The sequence below is a fragment of the Brachionichthys hirsutus genome, chromosome 14, assembly GCF_040956055.1.
Source record: "Brachionichthys hirsutus isolate HB-005 chromosome 14, CSIRO-AGI_Bhir_v1, whole genome shotgun sequence".
NCBI lineage: Eukaryota > Metazoa > Chordata > Actinopteri > Lophiiformes > Brachionichthyidae > Brachionichthys > Brachionichthys hirsutus.
The window spans coordinates 638669-661502 of NC_090910.1; the positions used below are offsets into that span (position 1 = coordinate 638669).

Genomic DNA, 22834 nt, shown 5'->3' on the forward strand with positions numbered 1-22834 from the left:
ATTCAAATCATGCAAAAACTGTCTCACATCTTAATATCTGAACATTTAAATATGTGAACTAAAGTGCAATCACATTTGTAAATGAATGGCTGAAGCGCAGCAACACAAGATGGATGCCGGCCAGACGTGCTGAATCACTGAAGCTGCTTTATTTTACTTGCACTGTTAAACAAAACTCCGTTTCCTCCTATTGCTCGCATATCTCTGTCTCCTAGTTGCACTCTCTCTCTTTCTCTCTCACAACATATGAATAAGGAAAAACATTGCAATAAAATAATGATAGGCGTTTGCTTTAGCCTGGGGAGTTCAGTTCACCATTCGTTGTAACGATATCTGGCGCCATCTAGCGTTCAGAACGGGTATAATGTTTAGACCCCGAATATAACACGACCCGACTTTTTCAGCCTAATTTCAATGCAAAAAACATCGTGTTATATTCGGGCCAATACGGTACATTCTATAGACACATTCAAAGGACATATAAGAAAACAAAGAAAATGTGGAGACAGCATGGAGGGAAAAGCCTAGACACAGTTTCACCATCAGATAGGAACATTTCAAAACGTACTCATTCTTACCAATGGCCACAAACACTGGACAGACGCAGCATGCACAGCAGCGGCTCTCAATGCTGCATTTAATAATCATAATTCTTTTGTCCTGAGCGCTCTATAAAATGCATTGCTTTTATAGAGTGCATTTCAAGGCACTCAAAGATGCTTTACAATGTGCATTATTCAGTGGTGCTGTTTAACAAGGACATAATGATAAAGGGAGGTGACATCCTGACTGAATTTATCATGATGCTTATGAAACTGAAATAAACGATTGATACAACACCTTTACCTGCACCTATTGTGCCCCTTTTCCTCACCAAAGGGGAGCTGACCAGTTCATTCATACAGGGTATTGTAGGGAATTTCCATATTAGATGGGATTCCACAACCTGATTACACGCCGACAACACAACAGGAAGCACCACATTTATGTTTGTGTTATTATTACTGATTCACTTGAACGCCTCATCTGGTGACGACACATAATGACGCAGATAAACATGGGCTTAGATTGGCTGGGGCAAATCCCCGCCTACAGGAGACGTAATGACGTGTTGACGAAGCAGGAAATGCCGGCATTCCGCCATAGGACAGCCACGAGACGCATGGTGGAATCCAGCGCTGATATCCGATATAACTGTACTGATCTGTTCATTATATAAATGTCTTAATCTTAACACACATTCTCCTCATTGACTACGCACCCACAATGGAGAACAAGAACCGTAAGAGGGTTTGGTAAAACCCTAACAGTATAAAAAGGGGGGGGGGGGCGACTACCAATGAAGCGGAAAGCTCTGCGTATGAAGGAGTTGAAGTTGCATCCAGCAGTGCTGATGTTAGCTTCGGTCGCGGCGCCACCTTTCCTTCGAGGGAGACAGCAAAACAGGATGGCCTCCCCAATCATGACCTGCCAACACAGAGCATAACAAGAACGCTGTCACTTGTGTTTGCAGGCAAAAGTGGCTGTAGAGCGATAACATTGGATTTCACTGGAGGGGGACATTAATAACACTGATTATTCTATTAGTATCATTAATCATGCTTTTAATCTTTAATTATAAAGTTTGTATTCACATTAATGTTCAATTATGATAACAAATTCTGATAACAAATAACAAATGATTAACTCCTGAATGAAAATGAATAATTACTAATGTAACACAAAGGTTAATTAAAGATTATTTCAGTTTAAATGAAGCCACGCCTCCCAGTTATGTTAACTCTCACATTTCTCGAGACGCCGACCGAGGAGGTGGAGTCGGAGCCATCTATAACTCGGAGCTCCAAATTAACCCTAAACCTAAACTAGAAAGACAATCAGAGATTGCAGACTCCGCCTCCAAAAGACTATTGGATCTTGTGAGACAGTAAACAGGGCTTCCGGATCAGAGGGGCCAAACCTGCTCTAGCTTGCTGCTCCGGAACGGGAAAAGATACAACTTTTATGTTGCACCCCTGAAGTGAAATGAACGACTGGACTCACGTTCATCTTCGTTTGGCAACTTTTAATTACAGTCCTCGGTTCAGTAATGTCAAGTAATATTTTTTTTTACAAGCCATCTTCTGGACTCTTTTTCCCATCATGCCATTCGTGTCCCTCCCTCTTAAAGTGGCAGTTTACAGCACAGGCACAATTCCAGACGTAAAAATTATTCTAGAATCTGGACCCAATTGCAATACCCTCGCCTCCCCTTCGCGAGGGTAAAAATAATTCTAGAATCTGGATCCAGATCCGGATCAACGCCATTCTCGGGGAGGACCGAGCCACGGACAGAACCTTGCTTGTGTAAAAATTTCAAGTCGATTGGGTTACTAGTTTTTGAGTTATGCGCTCGGACAGACAAACAAACAAACAGACAGACAGACAAACAAACGGACCCAATTGCAATACCCTTGCCTCCCCTTCTGCGATGGTAAATACAACAGATGAGTGCGGTCGTAAAGTCGACTAGTCGCAAAGGCCGTAAGGCTGTTGGCGACCTCAGGCTCTATTGCACTTGGATTATGCAGCAGGACAATGATCCAAAACAAAGTAAGTCTGATTCCCTTCAAGAAGAAAAAAAAATTAAAGCCGCAAGCGGCGTTGTAGGCCCTCGCCGGCCGACAGGCCGTTGAGCTGACCCGCCGACGCACGCCGCTTTTGTCCTGAATGTTTAGATTTGAGCTGCATGAGTAGCTCACAGTTTAGTCAAATCATTATTTGGATTATATGGCCATCTGTCGTCAGGAGTTTTTAAGTTTCAATCCAATATGGCCGCCTTCCTGTGTGTCTGGGGGCGGGGCCATAATACTTTTTTTTTGATCGGGACGACATGAGGGAATTTTCTGGAAAATTTCAATCATTTCTAGCAAGCTATTTTTAAAATTCCCATTCAATTTTTGTTATCGTTCTCTAGGGGGCGCTCGTCAACTCGTGTTTGTGTGTGTCTGTATGTGTGTGTTGTTTAGTGTCAGGGTGTGTGTGTGCTGTTGAGTGTCGGTGTGTGTGTGTGTGGGTGTGTTGGTCGTCCTCAACAGCATGGCAAAGTTGGATGCCGAGGGTTGACGAGCTGCGCTCATCAACTTGTCGTCTTCTGCGTTGCAAAAGCAATAGCCCCTTACGCCTAGGATAGGCGCTCGGGCCTAAAAAGAAAGTGAACGATTTTGGAGTGGTCCAGTCAAAGTCTGAACTAAATATCGGAATCCAATTAAGAAGCTGAAACCTTAAACCGGCAGTTCATTCTGGAAAACCCTTCAATGTGGCTGAATTAAAACTATTCTGCAGAGTGGGGAAAGAGTGATGCGTCACTATGTCATGGACTCATTGTCAGTTGTTGGTGCCAATGGTGGCACAACCAGTTATTTGGTTTAGGAGTTAGGAGAAAATGTTTATAACTTCATTCATGAAATGATCATTCAAAAGTTGCATTTTGTGTTCACAAACACTCTTCGCCCAGTGTATGGTAAAGTCAGAGAATATTGAGAAGACCCCGAGAAGAGGTGAAGTATGTGTGGAGAGGGGCCAGTCTGCCTCCAGAGCACTGCCGAGGTGCCCTTGAGCAAGGCACCGTCCCCGCAAACGGCGCCTTCACCCTACTCCCTCTCCGTGTGCTAGGGCCCTTTGAAGCACGTATTAGTGTGTGGTTGTTTCAAGGGGCCCGTTGTTCTACGGTGAAAATTCGATTTCATTGTGTGTCAGCAGATGATGATTAATAAAAGCATTTCATTTCATTTCAAATCGACTGTCTAATATCAGACAGTGTCAGAATAACATCGTCAGCATACAGAACTTTGGATGCTTAACCAACCCTTCTACTCATGTCCAGATGTTAAAGTATATGTGCAAAGCATTTAAAGTGTCAAAATGAGTTCACATGAACAAGGCCTCACCAGGCCCCTCTGCAGTAATGCTAGAAGGTTAATATCGTTATTGTACTGCTAAAATGCTTGGTGGTAATGCTTACCGTGATGGCAGGTCCAGCAAAGGCTAGGCTGAAGAGCACGAGCAGGGGGACGACTTCCTGGCTGGGGTCGATGTAAGGGAGGCTCAGATCCTGGTCATGGCAGATGAAGCCAGTCTTCATTGGTTTGAACACATCGGTCCACTCAAGGAAGTACAGACTAATCACGGATAACACCAGGATGGGCAGCTACCAAATGGACAGGACAGGACAAGACAGAACCCAGATGAAAAAAATCACTATCAAGTCATAGAAAGTGGAGGCAGGAAGTGATTTAAAATGTTTCCAGTCAATTAAATAATAAAATAAGCAGTGCATGTTGTCAATGTGGAAGCTAATTTCATTTATAATGGAAGTAAAACAATGACCTGAAGGGATTGAGAACTGTGCTGAGGGTAATAGGAGAGGTCATGTGGAATTAATTCACATTGTGAACTCACTGAGGTCAGCCCGAACCTAGTCCCAACAAGCTAAATGAGAACGAGAAAGACAATCAGAGATTGCAGACCCCGCCTCCAAAAGACTATTGGATCTTGTGAGACAGTAAACAGGGCTTCCGGATCAGAGGGGCCAAACCTGCTCTAGCTTGCTGCTCCGGAACGTACTACAAGACTCCTTCTGGACTCTTTTTCCCATCATGCCATTTGTGTCCCTCCCTCTTAAAGTGGCAGTTTACAGCACAGGCACAATTCCAGATCTAAAAATAATTCTAGAATCTGGATCCAGATCCGAATCAACGCCATTCTCGGGGAGGACCGAGCCACGGACAGAACCTTGCTTGTGTAAAAATTCCAAGTCGATTGGGCTACTAGTTTTTGAGTTATGCGCGCGGACAGACAAACAAACAGACAAACGGACAAACGGACCCAATTGCAATACCCTCGCCTCCCCTTCGGCGAGGGTAAAGATGCTGCTCCGAGTTTATTGTGGTGGTCTTCCAATCCTAAAATACCAATCACAACACGTTGGATCATTCTCAACCATAAATCTCAGTTGAGCAGATTGAAAACCTTCAATGGTTTATGGAAAACTTGAGGGATCAACTCATCCACATGGCTGACGATGTAAATGTCCACTTTCAAAAGGGCAAATAGCTGGGGCTGTAGGAATTGACCTGTCACACTGAAATGGATTATCCACTGAAGTGATTCAATAAAGCAGCATGAGAGGCTAAAGAAAGCAGAGCAGAATATTTGTTCTTTTGCACTCCAAGCGACTCGTTCCTCGACCTGCACGCCTTCAGAGTTGTTCAGCATTCCCTTTAAAGATATCTGGCGCCATCTAGCGTTCTGAATGGGTATAATGTCTAGACTGCGAATGTAAGACGCCCCCGCTTTTTCAGTCTTATTTTAATGCAAAACTGTGGCGTGGGTTAAACTGTGGAATGACTGTTCATATAAAATTAAAACATATATTTCTTATGAGAAAATTGTGATCGGGAAATATTGTTTTGAAAATTAGAATACTTACTCATATTTCAAAAACTCCTATATCATTGATTTGAATAAGCATAAAAAACGCTCTAGTCCCCGGATCAGTGCTGAACCGACTTCATTCACTTGAAGCCCTCCTTATGGCATAAAGCCAAAGTGACCAAGATCAAATCCGGTTGGCAATAATGATCAGAAATAGATGAACAATCCATTTGAAGAGCAAAGTCTGAATTTGATCAAGTTGCATTTCTGGCACTGACCCTAAAAAGTTTAGCCAGGCTGTGAAATCCCTGGAAAGTAAAGCTGTATCTTCTCATGTGCCCAATTAAGATTGTATAAGTTATAGTTTCTGATAAAAATTCCATGGCAGATCACATTAATAAGCATTTCATTGAGTCAGGCCAAGCTCATGACCTTGAGAATTTAAAAACTATTAGCAGCCAACCTTCACCAAAGCAACTCCATATTCTCATCCCAGCCGTTACAAGAACAGCGGGTGCTTCGAGAGCTGCTCAAACTGGAGTCATAAATTGGCTGGTTTGGATTCTCTTCTTGAGCCTTTGTTCTTGAAGTTGGGTGCACATATTAGTGTTGCACCTGTAACTCACGTTTGTCACCTTTCGTTACAAACCTGTCCGTTCCCGCATGATTGGAAATCCGCTCCCATCACTCCTCTTTTCAAAGGAGACACCTTAGATCTGAACTGCCATAGGCTGGTTTCCATCTTGCCCTGTCTAGCAAAGGTTTTTGAAAAACGAATCAACAAGCAGCTCAAGACTCTCTGGAGTCCCACATTATTCTGACCCCCATGCAGTCAGGCTTTAGGACCGGCCATGGGTGTATCTCGGCAACACTGAAAGTGTTAAATGTTATCAGATGTGCTATTGATAAGAATCCGATGTATTTATTTATGGGGCTGCATTTATTGACCGAGCCACAGCCTGTGATTCAGTCGATGCAATCTTGCCCTTTATCTACGACTTTTCCCAAAGCAGGAACAGGCAGAGTGATGCAAGGGCTAAAAAGCCATTAGAGCTGGTACATACAGACCTGAGTGGGCGAACGGACCCAGAGTCATTCGAAGGGTACAAATATGCTATCATATTCACTGATGATTTTTCTGGTACGATGTATGTGTATTTTCTCAGGAACAAAAACAAGGCAGTTGAGGCAACGAAGCAGTTCCTCGCAGACACAGCACCTTATGGTAAAGTAAAACGTCTGAGATCAGACAATGGGACGGAGTTTGTTTCAGAGGAGTACCAGTCATTACTCAGGGATAATGCAATAAAACATGAGAGATCGGCTCCTTACTCCCCGCATCAAAATGGGACAGCGGAGAGGAATTGGCGTACATTATTCAAGATGGTAAGATGTATGCTGATAGAATCAGGGTTACCCAAAGAGCTGTGGCCTTATGCAGCTAGGACAGCCGCAATAATAAGGAACAGGTGTTACTGCGAAAGAACGGGAGAGACGCCCTATTTCCTTTTTACAGGAAAAAGACCAGATTTGTCAAAGATGAGAAAGTTTGGTACTGAGTGTGTGGTGTATGAGCAGAACAGGAAAAAGTTAGAACCAAAAGGGAGGAAGGGAATCTTTGTTGGTTTTGACCGCCATTCACCTGCTTATATGATTTATTTTCCAGAGACAAACAAGGTTCAGAAACACCGACTGGTCCAATTCTTCACAAAGAGGGTGACTGAGAGCCAGACACAGACTGACACGGACCAATCGGAGGATCACTTTGTAGAGTGGGTAACTATACAGAGTGAAACGCGTCAATCACAGACGGAGAAAGTAGAGCCTAAAGGCTCAGACACGGAGGAAGAGCCAGACTCTGACACACAGACTCCTCGTGCTGCAGGTAGACCCAGAAATAAGGCTAAATACTTAGAGGACTATGTGTGTGCAGTGCAGAGCAGTGAGTTAACAATTGACTACTGTTACAGAGCTACAGCTGGGCTGCCACAGACCTTTAAGGAGGCAATGAAAGATGAAATGACTTCATTTAAAGAGAATGACACCTTCTCACTTGTACCGTTACCAGAGGGTAGACAGACAGTGGGGGAAGGTGGGTTTATGCTCTCAAAGAGGATGACAAAGGGAGTGAGACATACAAAGCCAGGTATGTAGCAAAGGGGTAGTCAGGTGGAGGGACTTGACTACTCAGAGACATTCTCACCAACGGCTAACTTAACATCACTACGTGTGCTGATGCAACTCGCTGCACAACATGACCTGACACTAAACCAGATGGACGTTAAGGCAGCGTACTTGCATGCACCTATTGACTGTGAACTGTACATGGACCAACCAGAAGGCTTTCAGGTTAAGGGAAGGAATGGTGTACAACCTGTGTGTAAATTGAACAAATCGATCTACGGACTTAAACAGTCTGGCAGGAATTGGAACATGATGCTCCATGAGTTTTTGATCGAGAATGAGTTTGTGCAGAGTCAAGCCGACCACTGTATTTACACTAAACTGTCTGACAAAGAAAAAGTGATTTTGTTGTATGGGTTGATGATATACTTGTGGCTGCCAGCAGTGGAATGTGTTCAAATGAGGTCAAAGAGAAACTAAAGAGTAAGTTTAAAATGAAAGACCTCGGACATCTCTCTCATTTCATTGGAATTGATTTCACTCAAAAAGGGGGTGCTATTAAAATGAACCAATCCAGGTATATTGGGAAAATACTGGAAAGATTTGGGATGGCTGAGTGTAAAGCCAGAGCCACTCCGAGTGAAACCAAATGTGATCTGACTCCGGAAGGGGACAAAACAGATGAGAGAAAATACAGAGAAATGCTGGGCAGCCTCATCTACATCATGACCTGTACAAGGCCAGATATCTGCTGGATTGTGAGCAGACTGTCACAGTACATGTCAAATCCCAGGGAGAAGCACATGACCGCTTTAAAACATGTGTACAGGTACTTACAAGGGACTAAGGACCGTGAGTTGTGTTATCACAAGAGTGACACAAAGCCTGAGTTGATGGGGTACTCAGATGCCGACTGGGCCAATGACGCAGAGGACAGAAAGAGCACTACAGGCTATTGTTTCAGCCTAAGTCAGGACGGTGCTATTGTTTCATGGAAAACAAAGAAGCAGCAAATGGTTGCACTGTCAACCTGTGAAGCAGAATATGTAGCATTAGCAGCTACTGTTCAAGAAGCGCTCTATCTGACTCAACTACTGAAGGACATGGATCACAGTTGTCCTCAAACACAAAAGTGTTTGAGGACAACCAAGGGACTATACGCCTTGCAAAAAATCCTGTGAATCGCCAGAGGAGCAAACATGTGGACATTAAGTATCACTTCATCAGGTCCAATGTGATGCAGGGTAAAATTGTTTTGGTGTATTGTCCAACTGAAAATATGGTCGCAGATGTGTTCACAAAATCTGCCGCAAGGGCCAAAATTGAAAAATTCAGTGAATATATGTTTGGTAACTAGTGCATTAGCAAAGTGAGTGGCGCCATCGAGTGGGGGTGTTGAGAGCGATGTTTGCCACTATTAATGTGTGCTGAGGTTGGCACTACTTGCCACGGCTGAGTTGGGCGGAAGGTTACGCCCTGTTGTGTTGTGTGTGAATAAAGGCGGAACCTCCCTGTGTAAGTTGGTGCTGGATGAGCGGAGCACAGGAGAGGGTGTACCGAAAGAAAGTGATTCACGTGTCTCCTGTGTCGTATGTGCTGAGACGACGAAGCGAAGTACCGGAAGCTGTCTTCACCAGAAATGGAAGAAGCAAATAACCGGCGAGCTGCTGCAGAAGAGCCAACACAAGATACAACTTTTATGTTGCACCCCTGAAATGAAATGAACGACTGGACGTTCATCTTTGTTTGGCAACTTTTAATTACAGTCCTCGGTTCAGTAACGTCAAGTTATATTTTTGTCTCCTGCGTACTACAAGACACCTTCTGGACTCTTTTTCCCATCATGCCATTCGTGTCCCTCCCCTGTAGGACCAAGCTCCGAACCTGGGGAGACAAAGCCTTCCCCATTGCTGCCCCCACACTCTGGAACTCACTACCCCAACCACGAAGAACACCTTCAAGAAAGAACTAAAAACACATCTGTTCAACAATGCTTTTAATGTATAATTTTAGATCTTTAAATGTTATCAAAGTTATTTTCAAGTTCCTCTTTTATTGTCTGTATTGATTTGCTGTTTTTATCTTATGTGCACATGTAAAGCGACTTTGAGTTTTTAGAAAAGCGCTATATAAATAAAATGTAGTATTATTATTATTAAAGTGACACTCCCATGTTACAGCACAGGCACAATTCCAGATGTAAAAAAAATTCTAGAATCTGGATCCAGATCCAGAGCAACGCCATTCTCGGAGAGGACCGAGCCACGGACAGAACCTTGCTTACACCTATGCACCTTTACAACAATGCTGCTCTTAAAATGTTAGAAATCTTGTCTCACATGTCCCTTAAATGTTGTAGAAAGTGTGTGGAACTGCTGTAAACCAAAATGCCCTCCGAGGGACAAATCAATAAAAGTGAAGTGAAATGTAAAAATTTCAAGTCGATTGGGTTACTAGTTTTTGAGTTATGCGCGCGGAGAGACAAATAAACAAACAAACAAACAGACAAACAAACAAACAAACAGACAAACAAACAGACAAACGGACCCAATTGCAATACCCTCGCCTCCCCTTCGGCGAGGGTAACAGTGCGCCAGACACGAAGACACTGACTTTGACCAGCAGGTGGTGCTTGTTTCTACAGCCGGAGTGACAAAGACATTAGCTTCACCACCTGAAACGCATCCACCTCAGACTCCGCACGTCCACGTCTCCTCCTACATCACATAAAATGTCAAGGAATCCAGGAAGTCCACCGAAGCAAACAACGACCAGGACATTATTTATTGTTATTTTTTAAATGCAGCAGCCCGGTTTGAAATAAAAGCTTCACTGAACTTAACTTGATTGTCTAATCCCCAATCCAAGAGAAGGGTCTGCTTCAATTCTAACACTCGAGTCATTTTATGCTTCAAAGTGTTGAATTTAGCATTAATAGTGACTTAGAGGAGAAATCCGAATATCGAGATATATACCGTATATCGCTATCAAGCCTAAAAATATTGAGATTGGTTTTAGGCCACATCGTGTTGCCCTAATCGCAACAAATGATCGCTCACTGACCCGGCAGAGCACAATCTGGTAGAAATGACAGTGATGGTGATGTCCTTTACAGGACAGCCTCAAAAAAACCTTTGTGAATTGGATGTCATCGTACCTGCAACACTCACCACTGTGATCTATGCTGACTTATGATTGTTTTAAAACAATCATAGGGAAACCCAGAACACCTTTGTTCACTTCTCATCATATCTAACAACACTCCTCACCTGAGGTCCAGTGACCTTTGAACCCTGGAGGCTCCTCGAGTCCGGACTTCTCTTGCTCCTTCCTCGTTCCCTTTCTCCGCCCCCAATGGCTGGAATGAGCTGTAAACGTCAATGAAGCTTCGTACCTTAATTCCTTTCTCTACATTCAAGGTGTCCTTCCAATCTGTGGTTACTGATGAGTGCAGGTGTTTTAATGTGGTTTGTAGTACTGTAACTGTACTGTGTGTTTATTGTGTATTGTAACTGTTGCTCTGTTCTGTGTTGCCGCCTCTGGGCAGGGCGTCGTTTGGTTGGATAAATAAAGGTCATGAAATGAAAATACAATCTGTATGCGTCTGGAATGAGTTTACATATAAAATTAAAGCAAGTAATTCTGTAAATGTTTTTTATAAATGTACAAGAAGATTGTAAATGGGAAATATTGTTTATAAGGTTTGAAGACTATATATATATATGTACCGGTATATTGGGTAATTTCTTAAATAACTTTATCACTATCTTGCATAGTCAAAAAATAGGTTTTGGGATGTTATTGTAAGAAAAGGGGGCGGTTTCAAAGTGTTTGTTTCAGTCTACCCCCTTTCTGTCCATCAGCGTTACAAAGCCTTTGAAGTATTGTCATTTGTCTCTCTATCATTGAAAAGTGAACCGAAATAAAATGTTTGAATTCGTTGAAATGCTCCAACTTTGTTCGTACATCCCTTTTAATATTTTCATTACAAGGACTGACAGAGATGTCCACAGAGGACAGGCTCAATGACTGACAGAGATGTCCACAGAGGACAGGCTCAATGACTGACAGAGATGTCCACAGAGGACAGGCTCAATGACTGACTGAGATGTCCACAGAGGACAGGCTCAAGGACTGACAAAGATGTCCACAGAGGACAGGCTCAATGACTGACAGAGATGTCCACAGAGGACAGGCTCAATGACTGACTGAGATGTCCACAGAGGACAGGCTCAATGACTGACTGAGATGTCCACAGAGGACAGGCTCAATGACTGACTGAGATGTCCACAGAGGACAGGCTCAATGACTGACTGACGGAGATGTCCACAGAAGACAGGCTCAATGACTGACTGACGGAGATGTCCACAGAGGACAGGCTCAATGACTGACTGACGGAGATGTCCACAGAGGACAGGCTCAATGACTGACGGAGATGTCCACAGAGGACAGGCTGTTCCATACAACCATTGCCAGCATCATTTCCTGAGCCTCCTCTGCACGCCGTGTCCTCCGGCCCCTGGGCTACATGGCTTTGCAGGATGCAGCCCAGGCACCGTTTCCAGGTCTGCTTCCCTCCCCCCTGTGAATCTGAGAAATGTAGGTCAGTAGCAAAACTACTCAGTAGCCACTCGAGGAGCAGCACAGGTTGCTCTGGACTTCAGAGGAGAACTGTGCAGGTTAGCCATGTCACATCCTGTTCATTTGAATATGCAGCATAATGGACTCAGGCCAAGAACATCCAATATCATTTACTGTTTCACATCATGCTCATGACTCATGTGCTGAATGGATCATCCACATGTGTGTGCTTCAACATTTAGGACCCAAAGGCAGAGCCAGGATTTCATGAAAACAGACACTGTCCTAAATGAAAATGAACATTGACCGACTCCAGAGAATGGAAATAGGGAGAAGGACCCCGATTGAAAAAGACCCCTCAAAAGGTTAAAGGTGGATCTTGATGACATTTACAGGAAATGTTGGGAATGTTACCAGGAACAGATGATTACATTCTGTGCATAATCTAGAAGAGATCTTGGATTATGGCACACCCAAATACACGACTGTAGAGTGGGAATCTAAACACCAGGAAGTCAGTGCGGATCAGCAGACAAATCAGGGCAGGGGCAGGCAAAGAGGCAGTTCCAGGAATCAGGGCACAAACCGGCCAATCAGGAAGATCAGGAAGACAAATCCCCCCCTTTAAGAACAGCTCTCAACGTTCCCTCAGGCTCGTCCCAATCGAAGCCCCTGATGAGGGGCAGGTCCAGGATATCCGGTGCCTTGACCCACAACACGCAAGTGTTCTTCTCGACCATAACCCTCTCCCTCAATGCCGGGACTTAATGAGACGTCTCACGGTGTAGGCAGGGGCCCCATCGAACAGCCAGGGCGGCGACGGGGGTCTGGAGATGTGCTGGAGCAGGCTTTCGCTGACTGGCTTGATCTTGGAGATGTGAAAGGTAGGGTGAACCCTCATGGAGCGAGGGAGGCGGCGGTGGACGGCAGTGGGGCTGATCATCATGGAAATGGGGAACGGACCAACGAACCTGGGTGCCAGCTTCCTGGAGTCGACCCGGAGCGGCAGGTCCCTGGTGGAGAGCCACACCCGTTGTCCAGGGCTGTATCGAGGAGCAGAAGTTCGACGCTGGTTGGCCATCCGCTGGTACCGTGAGGAACTCCCGAGGTCGGACCGGGCTTGCTTCCAGTTCCGCTTGCAGCAGCGGATGAAGGCCTGGACTGAGGAGACGCTGGCTTCATCCTCTTGTTCGAGGAATAAACGCAGCTGGTACCCCAGGGAGCAACTGAAGGGGGAGAGTCCAGTGGGCGAGCTGGAAAGGGAGTTGTGAGCATACTAGACCCACAGGAGCTGATTGGACCGGGAGGAAGGTGTGCGGGAGGTGAGACAGCGCAGCGTGGGTTCCAGCTCCTGGTTCATCCGATCTGCCTGCCCATTAGTCTCGGGGTGGAATCCGGATCACAGACTGAACTTCGCTCCCAAAGACTGCAGAATTCTGACCGAAAACAGGACCTAAACTGGGGTCCCGGGTCAGTCACGACACCAACAGCCCATGGAGGAGGACGTGTTGGAGAAGGAGCTCTGCCGTTTTCTTGGCCGTTAGAAGAATTTAGTGTGTGGAAAAAGCACAGGCCTGCCTCAAGCTGTGACAGTCACTGGAGCTTGAAAATGTGTTCCTCAATATCTCGGTTAATTATTGAGCAAAGTGTAGGGAAATTGACACAGTCATGTCTGGTGGGGGTCTCTATCTATCCACCAAATATAATTCAGATGAGATCCAGATTGTGGATACTGTCGCGATTTTTCTAAAAAATAGGGGTACCGTATTTTCACGACCTTATGACGCACCTGGTGATTCGCCGCAGTCTCATTAACAGCTGATTTTTCGGTATTTCAAACGTACAAAGGGCGCGCGGCTCAAAAGGCGCCGGCATGATAGGTGCGCAAAATAAAGCAGGAGCAAAACTGAGTTTGGTACTCACATCTTTAATCGTCATCAAACAAGCATACTAGTGCGCGTTTTATAAAATAGAGCCGGAGCAAAACAGAGTCATTAATCAAACCCATCATGATGATGAATATATTTATTAGATAGAATGTTAGAGTACGAGTACAGTCACACAGTAGCATGTATTACAGTACAAATAACGTCAAACATCCTGTCTAAGAGGAGCATTTCAAAAAAGCCCTTGCGGGCTTGTTTCCGTTGAAAGTCCTTCGTACATAAATCATCCACAAAAAACAATACAAATAAAAATAAATCCAATATTAAATTACGCAATTGATGCAACGTAACATTAGAAAGACAAAAATAAAATGTTATTACACCGCCAGTGCAAACTAACAATTAATCTAAAATAAATTACACCACTGATGCAAAATGACAATAAATAACTTACATAAATTACAATAAATTACTATAAAGTAATTTATTTGATTTATTTGACTTTGATTACTATAAAGTAATCAAAGTCCTCATCCTCTGTTTCTGTATTGAACAGCTGCGCTAGATCTCCGTCAAACATGCCGGCCTCTTTCTTCACTGCCAGAGTCTCTTTCCGTGCCGTGCGGCGCCTCGGAAATGAAGCCGGCTTCTACGAAGGCTCGAACAACAATGCTAGCAGACAGTTAGCCAAAGCAGCTACAATCCAGTCAAACGGTGGCGCTGCGCTGCCTTCCACTCTCAGTGAAACTGTGTTCTCCTGTTATCCAGCGCTCCCACGCAGCCCGCAGTTTAACGTTGAACGGTTGGAGTTCTTTGGTTAATCCAATGGGGATGATGCTGACAAGCTAGCTTGCTAGTTAGCCCGTTAGCGCGTTAGCTAGCTTCACTCCGGTTTAGACCGTATCGGTGAGATCGCCGTGCACGGAGTTGCCGATCACAGGAGCCGAGTTGCTGCAGGTCTTCTTCTTGCTTCCTCCTCTTCCTCCACTGATTCATTAATGCTGGATTCTCTCTCCGCTGCTCTATTCCCGTGTTCTGCTGCGGGACCGACAGCCTCGGCAGCCACTTCCGTCAACACGCCATAATAGTTTACTATGTGTAGTGTATCACTCCGCGAGGCGCCTGACTGAGTCCGCCTTACAACAACAAATAGGCCAGGCGGACCAATGGACACGCGGCACATTTTGAAAAAAATCTAAGACTTTTAGGCGCGTCCTATGGGTGTGAAAATATTGTACTTGTCTGGATACAAAAAAAATAATCTAGATTTTCCCATTTACTTATAATGGAGGCCTTTTCAAAAAAATCATATCTTGAATTTATGCATTAAATTCACTCACCAAACACCAAAGGGGTCCGATATGAACCATCATGAACAACGTCTTCTGGTTCTGATCCAGAATGAGGTCAGGAAAAATATATTAAATTTTAGCATTAAAGGTCCCATATTATTAAAACTCACTTTTCCCGTGTTTCTACACTATTCTGGTGATTTTGTGTCCTTATCAACCCCAAAACAGCAAAACAAACCATCCAGTCAATCCTTCGTAGTTTGGTAGATCTGTAATCACCTCCTGAAACACGTCTGGAAGAAATCGCTCCCCTTCTGATGTCAGGAGGGGAAAAAGTGCACAAGATGCACAAGGAAATGTGCACGTACAGGTGCAAATGAGGGACGCTGTCCTGCAGCATCTGTTTGATACAGAAATGAGGGACGCTGTCCTGCAGCATGTTTGAGACAGAAATGAGGGACGCTGTCCTGCAGCATGTTTGAGACAGAAATGAGGGACGCTGTCCTGCAGCATCTGTTTGAAACAGAAATGAGGGACGCTGACCTGCAGCATCTGTTTGAGACAGAAATGAGGGACGCTGTCCTGCAGCATGTTTGAGACAGAAATGAGGGACGCTGTCCTGCAGCATGTTTGAGACAGAAATGAGGGACGCTGTCCTGCAGCATGTTTGAGACAGAAATGAGGGACGCTGTCCTGCAGCATCTGTTTGAAACAGAAATGAGGGACGCTGACCTGCAGCATCTGTTTGAGACAGAAATGAGGGACGCTGTCCTGCAGCATGTTTGAGACAGAAATGAGGGACGCTGTCCTGCAGCATGTTTGAGACAGAAATGAGGGACGCTGTCCTGCAGCATGTTTGAGACAGAAATGAGGGACGCTGTCCTGCAGCATGTTTGAGACAGAAATGAGGGACGCTGTCCTGCAGCATGTTTGAGACAGAAATGAGGGACGCTGTCCTGCAGCATCTGTTTGAGACAGAAATGAGGGACGCTGTCCTGCAGCATCTGTTTGAGACAGAAATGAGGGATGCTGTCCTGCAGCATCTGTTTAAGACAGAAATGAGGGACGCTGTCCTGCAGCATGTTTGAGACAGAAATGAGGGACGCTGTCCTGCAGCATCTGTTTGAAACAGAAATGAGGGACGCTGACCTGCAGCATCTGTTTGAGACAGAAATGAGGGACGCTGTCCTGCAGCCTGTTTGAGACAGAAATGAGGGACGCTGTCCTGCAGCATGTTTGAGACAGAAATGAGGGACGCTGTCCTGCAGCATGTTTGAGACAGAAATGAGGGACGCTGTCCTGCAGCATGTTTGAGACAGAAATGAGGGACGCTGTCCTGCAGCATTTGTTTGAGACAGAAATGAGGGACGCTGTCCTGCAGCATCTGTTTGAGACAGAAATGAGGGACGCTGTCCTGCAGCCTCTGTTTGTGACAGAAATGAGGGACGCTGTCCTGCAGCATCTGTTTGAGACAGAAATGAGGGACACTGTCCTGCAGCATCTGTTTGAGACAGAAATGCGGGACGCTGTCCTGCAGCATGTTTGAGACAGAAATGAGGGACGCTGTCCTGCAGCATGTTTGAGACAGAAATAAGGGACGCTGTCCTGCAGCATGTTTGAGAAAGAAATGAGGGACGCTGTCCTGCAGCATCTGTTTGAGACAGAAATGAGGGACGCTGTCCTGCAGTATCTGTTTGAGACAGAAATGAGGGACGCTGTCCTGCAGCATCTGTTTGAGACAGAAATGAGGGACGCTGTCCTGCAGCATGTTTGAGACAGAAATGAGGGATGCTGTCCTGCAGCCTCTGTTTGAGACAGAAATGAGGGACACTGTCCTGCAGCATCTGTTTGAGACAGAAATGAGGGACGCTGTCCTGCAGCATGTTTGAGACAGAAATGAGGGACGCTGTCCTGCAGCATCTGTTTGAGACAGAAATGAGGGACGCTGTCCTGCAGCATGTTTGAGACAGAAATGAGGGACGCTGTCCTGCAGCATCTGTTTGAGACAGAAATGAGGGACGCTGTCCTGCAGCATCTGTTTGAGACAGAAACGAGGGATGCTGTCCTGCAGCATCTGTTTGAGACAGAAATGAGGGACACTGTCTCAATTTAAAAATAAAAGCATCAATTGAGTAATTTATTATTATTTTTATTTGTATTGTTAATTGTGGATGATTTATGTACGAAGGACTTTCAACGGAAACAAGACCGCAAGGGCTTTTTAGAAATGCTCCTCTTAGACAGGATGTTTGACTGTACTTGTACTGTAATACATGCTACTGTTTGACTTTATTTGTACTGTAATACATGCTACTGTTTGACTTTATTTGTACTGTAATACATGCTACTGTGTGACTGTACTTGTACTGTAATACATGCTACTGTTTGACTTTATTTGTACTGTAATACATGCTACTGTTTGACTTTATTTGTACTGTAATACATGCTACTGTGTGACTGTACTTGTACTGTAATACATGCTACTGTGTGACTGTACTTGTACTCTAACATTCTATCTAATAAATATATTCATTCATTCATTCATTCATTCATTCATTCATTCATTCAGAAGAGAAACCAGGACTCGGGTATTAACAGCTGATTCGCTCCATTAACGAGCAATGAAGGGTTCAAAAAGTTCTGCTTCGGCACATTGAGACCAGAACCCGGATTAAAAAACAAGAACCCGGATTAAAAAACAAGAACCTGGATTAAAAAACAAGAATGTGGAATTTATGAAACAAAAAACCATGAAGGACAGAAGTAATTATTGGGACTACAATTAATGGTGAGTAGATATTTATTGATATTAAATATTTATTTATACCCCCCCCCCCCCCCCCCCCCCCGGTCCGCAAAAAACATTCACAGCATGAAACCGGTCCGTGGCAGGAAAAAGGTTGGGGACCGCTGGTCTAGAGAACTCAGCTCCGCTGTGATCGTTAGCGGCCTACATACCACCGCGTGCTAATGCTAAGCTAGCCCTGGAGGAGCTATACTGCCTGGTAAGCAGCATGAACCTAAACCCAACTCGAACCTGAACGCAGCACGAACCTGAACGCAGCACGAATCTGAACGAAGCACGAATCTGAACGAAGCACGAATCTGAGCGCAGATCAAATCTGAACGCGGCTCAAACCTGAACGCAGCACGAATCTGAACGCAGCACGAATCTGAACGCGGCTCGAATCTGAAAGCAGCATGAACCTGAACGGAGCACGAATCTGAACACAGCTCGATTATGAACACAGCTCGAATCTGAACGCAGCACGAACCTGAACGCAGCTCAAATCTGAACGCGGCTCAAACCTGAACGCAGCACGAATCTGAACGCGGCTCGAATCTGAACGCAGCACAAATCTGAAAGCAGCACGAACCTGAACGCAGCTCGATTATGAACACAGCTCGAATCTGAACGCAGCACAAACCTGAACGCAGCACGAATCTGAACGCAGCTCGAATCTGAACTCAGCCGAATCTGAACGCAGCCGAATCTGAAGGCAGCACGAATCTGAACGCAGCACGAATCTGAACGCAGCTCGATTATGAACACAGCTCGAATCTGAACGCAGCACGAACCTGAACGCATCACAAATCTGAATGTGGCTCGAATCTGAAGGCAGCTCGAATCTGAACGCAGCTCGATTCTGAACACAGCTCGAATCTGAACGCAGCTCGAATTTGAACGCAGCTCGAACCTGAACGCAGCACAAATCTGAACGCAGCTCGAATTTGAGCGCAACTTGAACCTGAACGCAGCACGAATCTGAATGCAGCTCGATTCTGAACACAGCTCGATTCTGAACACAGCTCGAATCTGAACGCGGCTCGAATCTGAACGCGGCTCGAATCTGAACGCGGCTCGAATCTGAACGCAGCACGAACCTGAACGCAGCTCAAATTTGAACGCAGCACGAATCTGAACGCAGCTCTTCATTTGCAGTGGAATTCTGTGGCTCACTGTAAGATGAATCTTCAGCATTGACCTAGTTAAAATGCTGTTTATAAAAAAGAATAAAGAGTGAAATAAATAATTCAGTGAACAGAAATGTAGTGAATGAAAAAGGCTAGAACGCCCAGTTCATCATTACTGCAGTGTATTGATTTAAATACCAACGATTATTAAAGGCAAACGAAGGATTCCCAGGTTCATTTGCTGCTCTGGTAATGATGCAGTCTTGTCAAAAACCCAATTCTCAATATTACAATGTTCAAAAATCCTCACATTGGTTGGGATGATTAAGTAACAACAGGAATGTCCTCATCTCCATATACCGAGCGCTCATCTTGTCAAAGTTATTCGTTTGCAAAGAGCCGTCGGTATTCAGGAGCCTCCGTGCTGCTTTGGTACAAGTGGAGTCCGCCTGTCTGTCTGGCGACCTTCATCACCAGCTGCAAAGTAAACCGAAGACTCTCTGGATTAACGCTGGCTTCATCATCATCGATTTTCCTCCCAGGATTGTCAATGAATTCAGAGTAACATTTCAGAAACACGATGTCGTGTTTGGAACTTGTTTTCACAGGACAACAAAAGATTTGAAATGTTATCAAAGAAGTAGGAGTAAGACGCTTCCCTTCCCCTACATCAGGAAGAATAATCGAATTCTCCCGTCCAAAAAAAAGAAAACCAACGACATCATCATCTGTCACGACACCTTGTTAAAAGAATCGATTATTTTGGGTCAAGACACGCTCTAAGAGATAAATGTTAATGATTGCAAGGTCACAGTCGATAATACAGAAATCTCGAGCACCTAACGTTGTACATATTATGGGCCTTTTTAATTTATTGTCATTTTGCATCAATTGAGTAATTTAATATTAGTTTTATTTGTATTGTTAAATGTCAATGATTTATGTACGAAGGACTTTCAACGGAAACAAGACCGCAAGGGCTTTTTAGAAATGCTCCTCTTAGACAGGATGTTTGACTGTACTTGTACTGTAATACATGCTACTGTGTGACTGTACTTGTACTGTAATACATGCTACTGTGTGACTGTACTTGTACTGTAATACATGCTACTGTGTGACTGTACTTGTACTGTAATACATGCTACTGTGTGACTGTACTTGTACTGTAATACATGCTACTGTGTGACTGTACTTGTACTGTAATACATGCTACTGTTTGACTTTATTTGTACTGTAATACATGCTACTGTGTGACTGTACTTGTACTGTAATACATACTACTGTGTGACTGTATTTGTACTGTAATATGTGCTACTGTTTGACTGTACTTGTACTGTAATACATGCTACTGTGTGACTGTACTTGTACTGTAATACATACTACTGTGTGACTGTATTTGTACTGTAATACGTGCTACTGTTTGACTGTATTTGTACTGTAATACATGCTACTGTGTGACTGTACTTGTACTGTAATACATGCTACTGTGTGACTGTACTTGTACTGTAATACATACTACTGTGTGACTGTATTTGTACTGTAATACGTGCTACTGTGTGACTGTATTTGTACTGTAATACGTGCTACTGTGTGACTGTACTTGTACTGTAATACATGCTACTGTGTGACGGTACTTGTACTGTAATACATGCTACTGTGTGACTGTACTTGTACTGTAATACATGCTACTGTGTGACTGTATTTGTACTGTAATACATGCTACTGTGTGACTGTATTTGTACTGTAATACATACTACTGTGTGACTGTATTTGTACTGTAATACGTGCTACTGTGTGACTGTACTTGTACTGTAATACATGCTACTGTGTGACTGTATTTGTACTGTAATACATGCTACTGTGTGACTGTACTTGTACTGTAATACATGCTACTGTGTGACTGTACTTGTACTGTAATACATGCTACTGTGTGACTGTATTTGTACTGTAATACATGCTACTGTGTGACTGTACTTGTACTCTAATACATGCTACTGTGTGACTGTACTTGTACTCTAATACATGCTACTGTGTGACTGTACTTGTACTGTAATACATGCTACTGTGTGACTGTATTTGTACTGTAATACATGCTACTGTGTGACTGTACTTGTACTGTAATACATGCTACTGTGTGACTGTACTTGTACTGTAATACATGCTACTGTGTGACTGTACTTGTACTGTAATACATGCTACTGTGTGACTGTACTTGTACTGTAATACATGCTACTGTGTGACTGTACTTGTACTGTAATACATGCTACTGTGTGACTGTATTTGTACTGTAATACATGCTACTGTGTGACTGTACTTGTACTCTAATACATGCTACTGTGTGACTGTACTTGTACTGTAATACATGCTACTGTGTGACTGTATTTGTACTGTAATACATGCTACTGTGTGACTGTACTTGTACTGTAATACATGCTACTGTGTGATTGTACTTGTACTGTAATACATGCTACTGTGTGACTGTACTTGTACTGTAATACATGCTACTGTGTGACTGTACTTGTACTGTAATACATGCTACTGTGTGACTGTACTTGTACTGTAATACATGCTACTCTGTGACTGTACTTGTACTCTAACATTCTATCTAATAAATATATTCATCATCATCTCTACAAAGCAGGCAAACCTCCAGCATACTGGAAACGGCGTTCTGACCGGAGTAACGGCGTTCTGACCGGAGTAACGGCGTTCTGACCGGAGTAACCAGGTTTTATTTTGCATCAAAGCGGGAACACAGACAGTAGGATCACTGATAACTAGAATTTTACCATTTTGATTTGTTTATTTGTCCCAAGCTTCCCATCAAGTTCATGAAAGTCAACAAACAAACAAAATCACTTCCTTGGAGTCGAAGTTGTTCCTTCCAGGCTTGAGTTTGAAGAAGCTCACAACGACCTCCTGACATTTCTGCTCCACAGCCTCCGTAAAACATGAGGAGTCAGACTGAGCTGCAGACGGGCGGGTGGGGGCCGCGCTGTGCCGCTGTCATGTAACGCGTTACAATGCTGGGGGGCCGCGCTGTGCCGCTGTCATGTAACGCGTTACATTGCATGCTCTCAGCCTATGCAGCGTTATAACATGGATACATAGGGCGGTTCTCAATGTGAAGCGTGAAGCATCAACTCACCTCCACAAAATAGAAGCAGGGCAGCAAGCTGATGCTGTCCTTGGTCGGGACCCGCTTCTCCCGCGCGCGCATGGCGGAGCTCTCCGGAGAATCTTTGTGGATCAGCGACGCGGCCGCCGGAAACCGCCGCTCCGCAGAGCTTCGCTGGCCGCTCACCGTGAGAGGCCTGCGCTTTGGCGCATGTCGGGAGCGAACGGAGCGCAAGTAGCGTCACATGCAGGCGCAGACGCAGACGCAGGCGCAGGCGCAGGCGCAGCGTGATAAGTGGCTCCTGTCTGCTGACGTTATCCCTCTCCTAATGCGGATATATTCACCCTTTACCCCCCCCACTGTTAGCAGCCCTCCCCAGACTGCATTACCCCTCCCACACAATTATATGCACAGTAAAGTTGAATAATATAAATATATGACATTTTATGTTTTCAAATTATGTCCAGAATGCTGCTTGTTAGTTTTTACAAGCATTCATGTTC

The 22834-nt window shown here is 44.4% G+C and overlaps 1 protein-coding gene across 1 annotated transcript in view; it reads right to left on the reverse strand.

Annotated features, from left to right (window-relative positions):
• Nucleotides 1-22433, reverse strand: part of LOC137903834 (phospholipid phosphatase-related protein type 4-like) — a 38980-nt gene extending 16547 nt beyond the window's left edge. The window contains exons 1-3 of the mRNA XM_068747993.1: nt 22362-22433; nt 4004-4189; nt 1338-1467 (exon numbers count right to left, since the gene is read on the reverse strand). Of these exons, the coding sequence (XP_068604094.1) occupies nt 1338-1467; nt 4004-4189; nt 22362-22433 (388 nt within the window). The remainder of the gene's footprint in view (nt 1-1337; nt 1468-4003; nt 4190-22361) is intronic.
• Nucleotides 22434-22834: the final 401 nt, after the last annotated feature.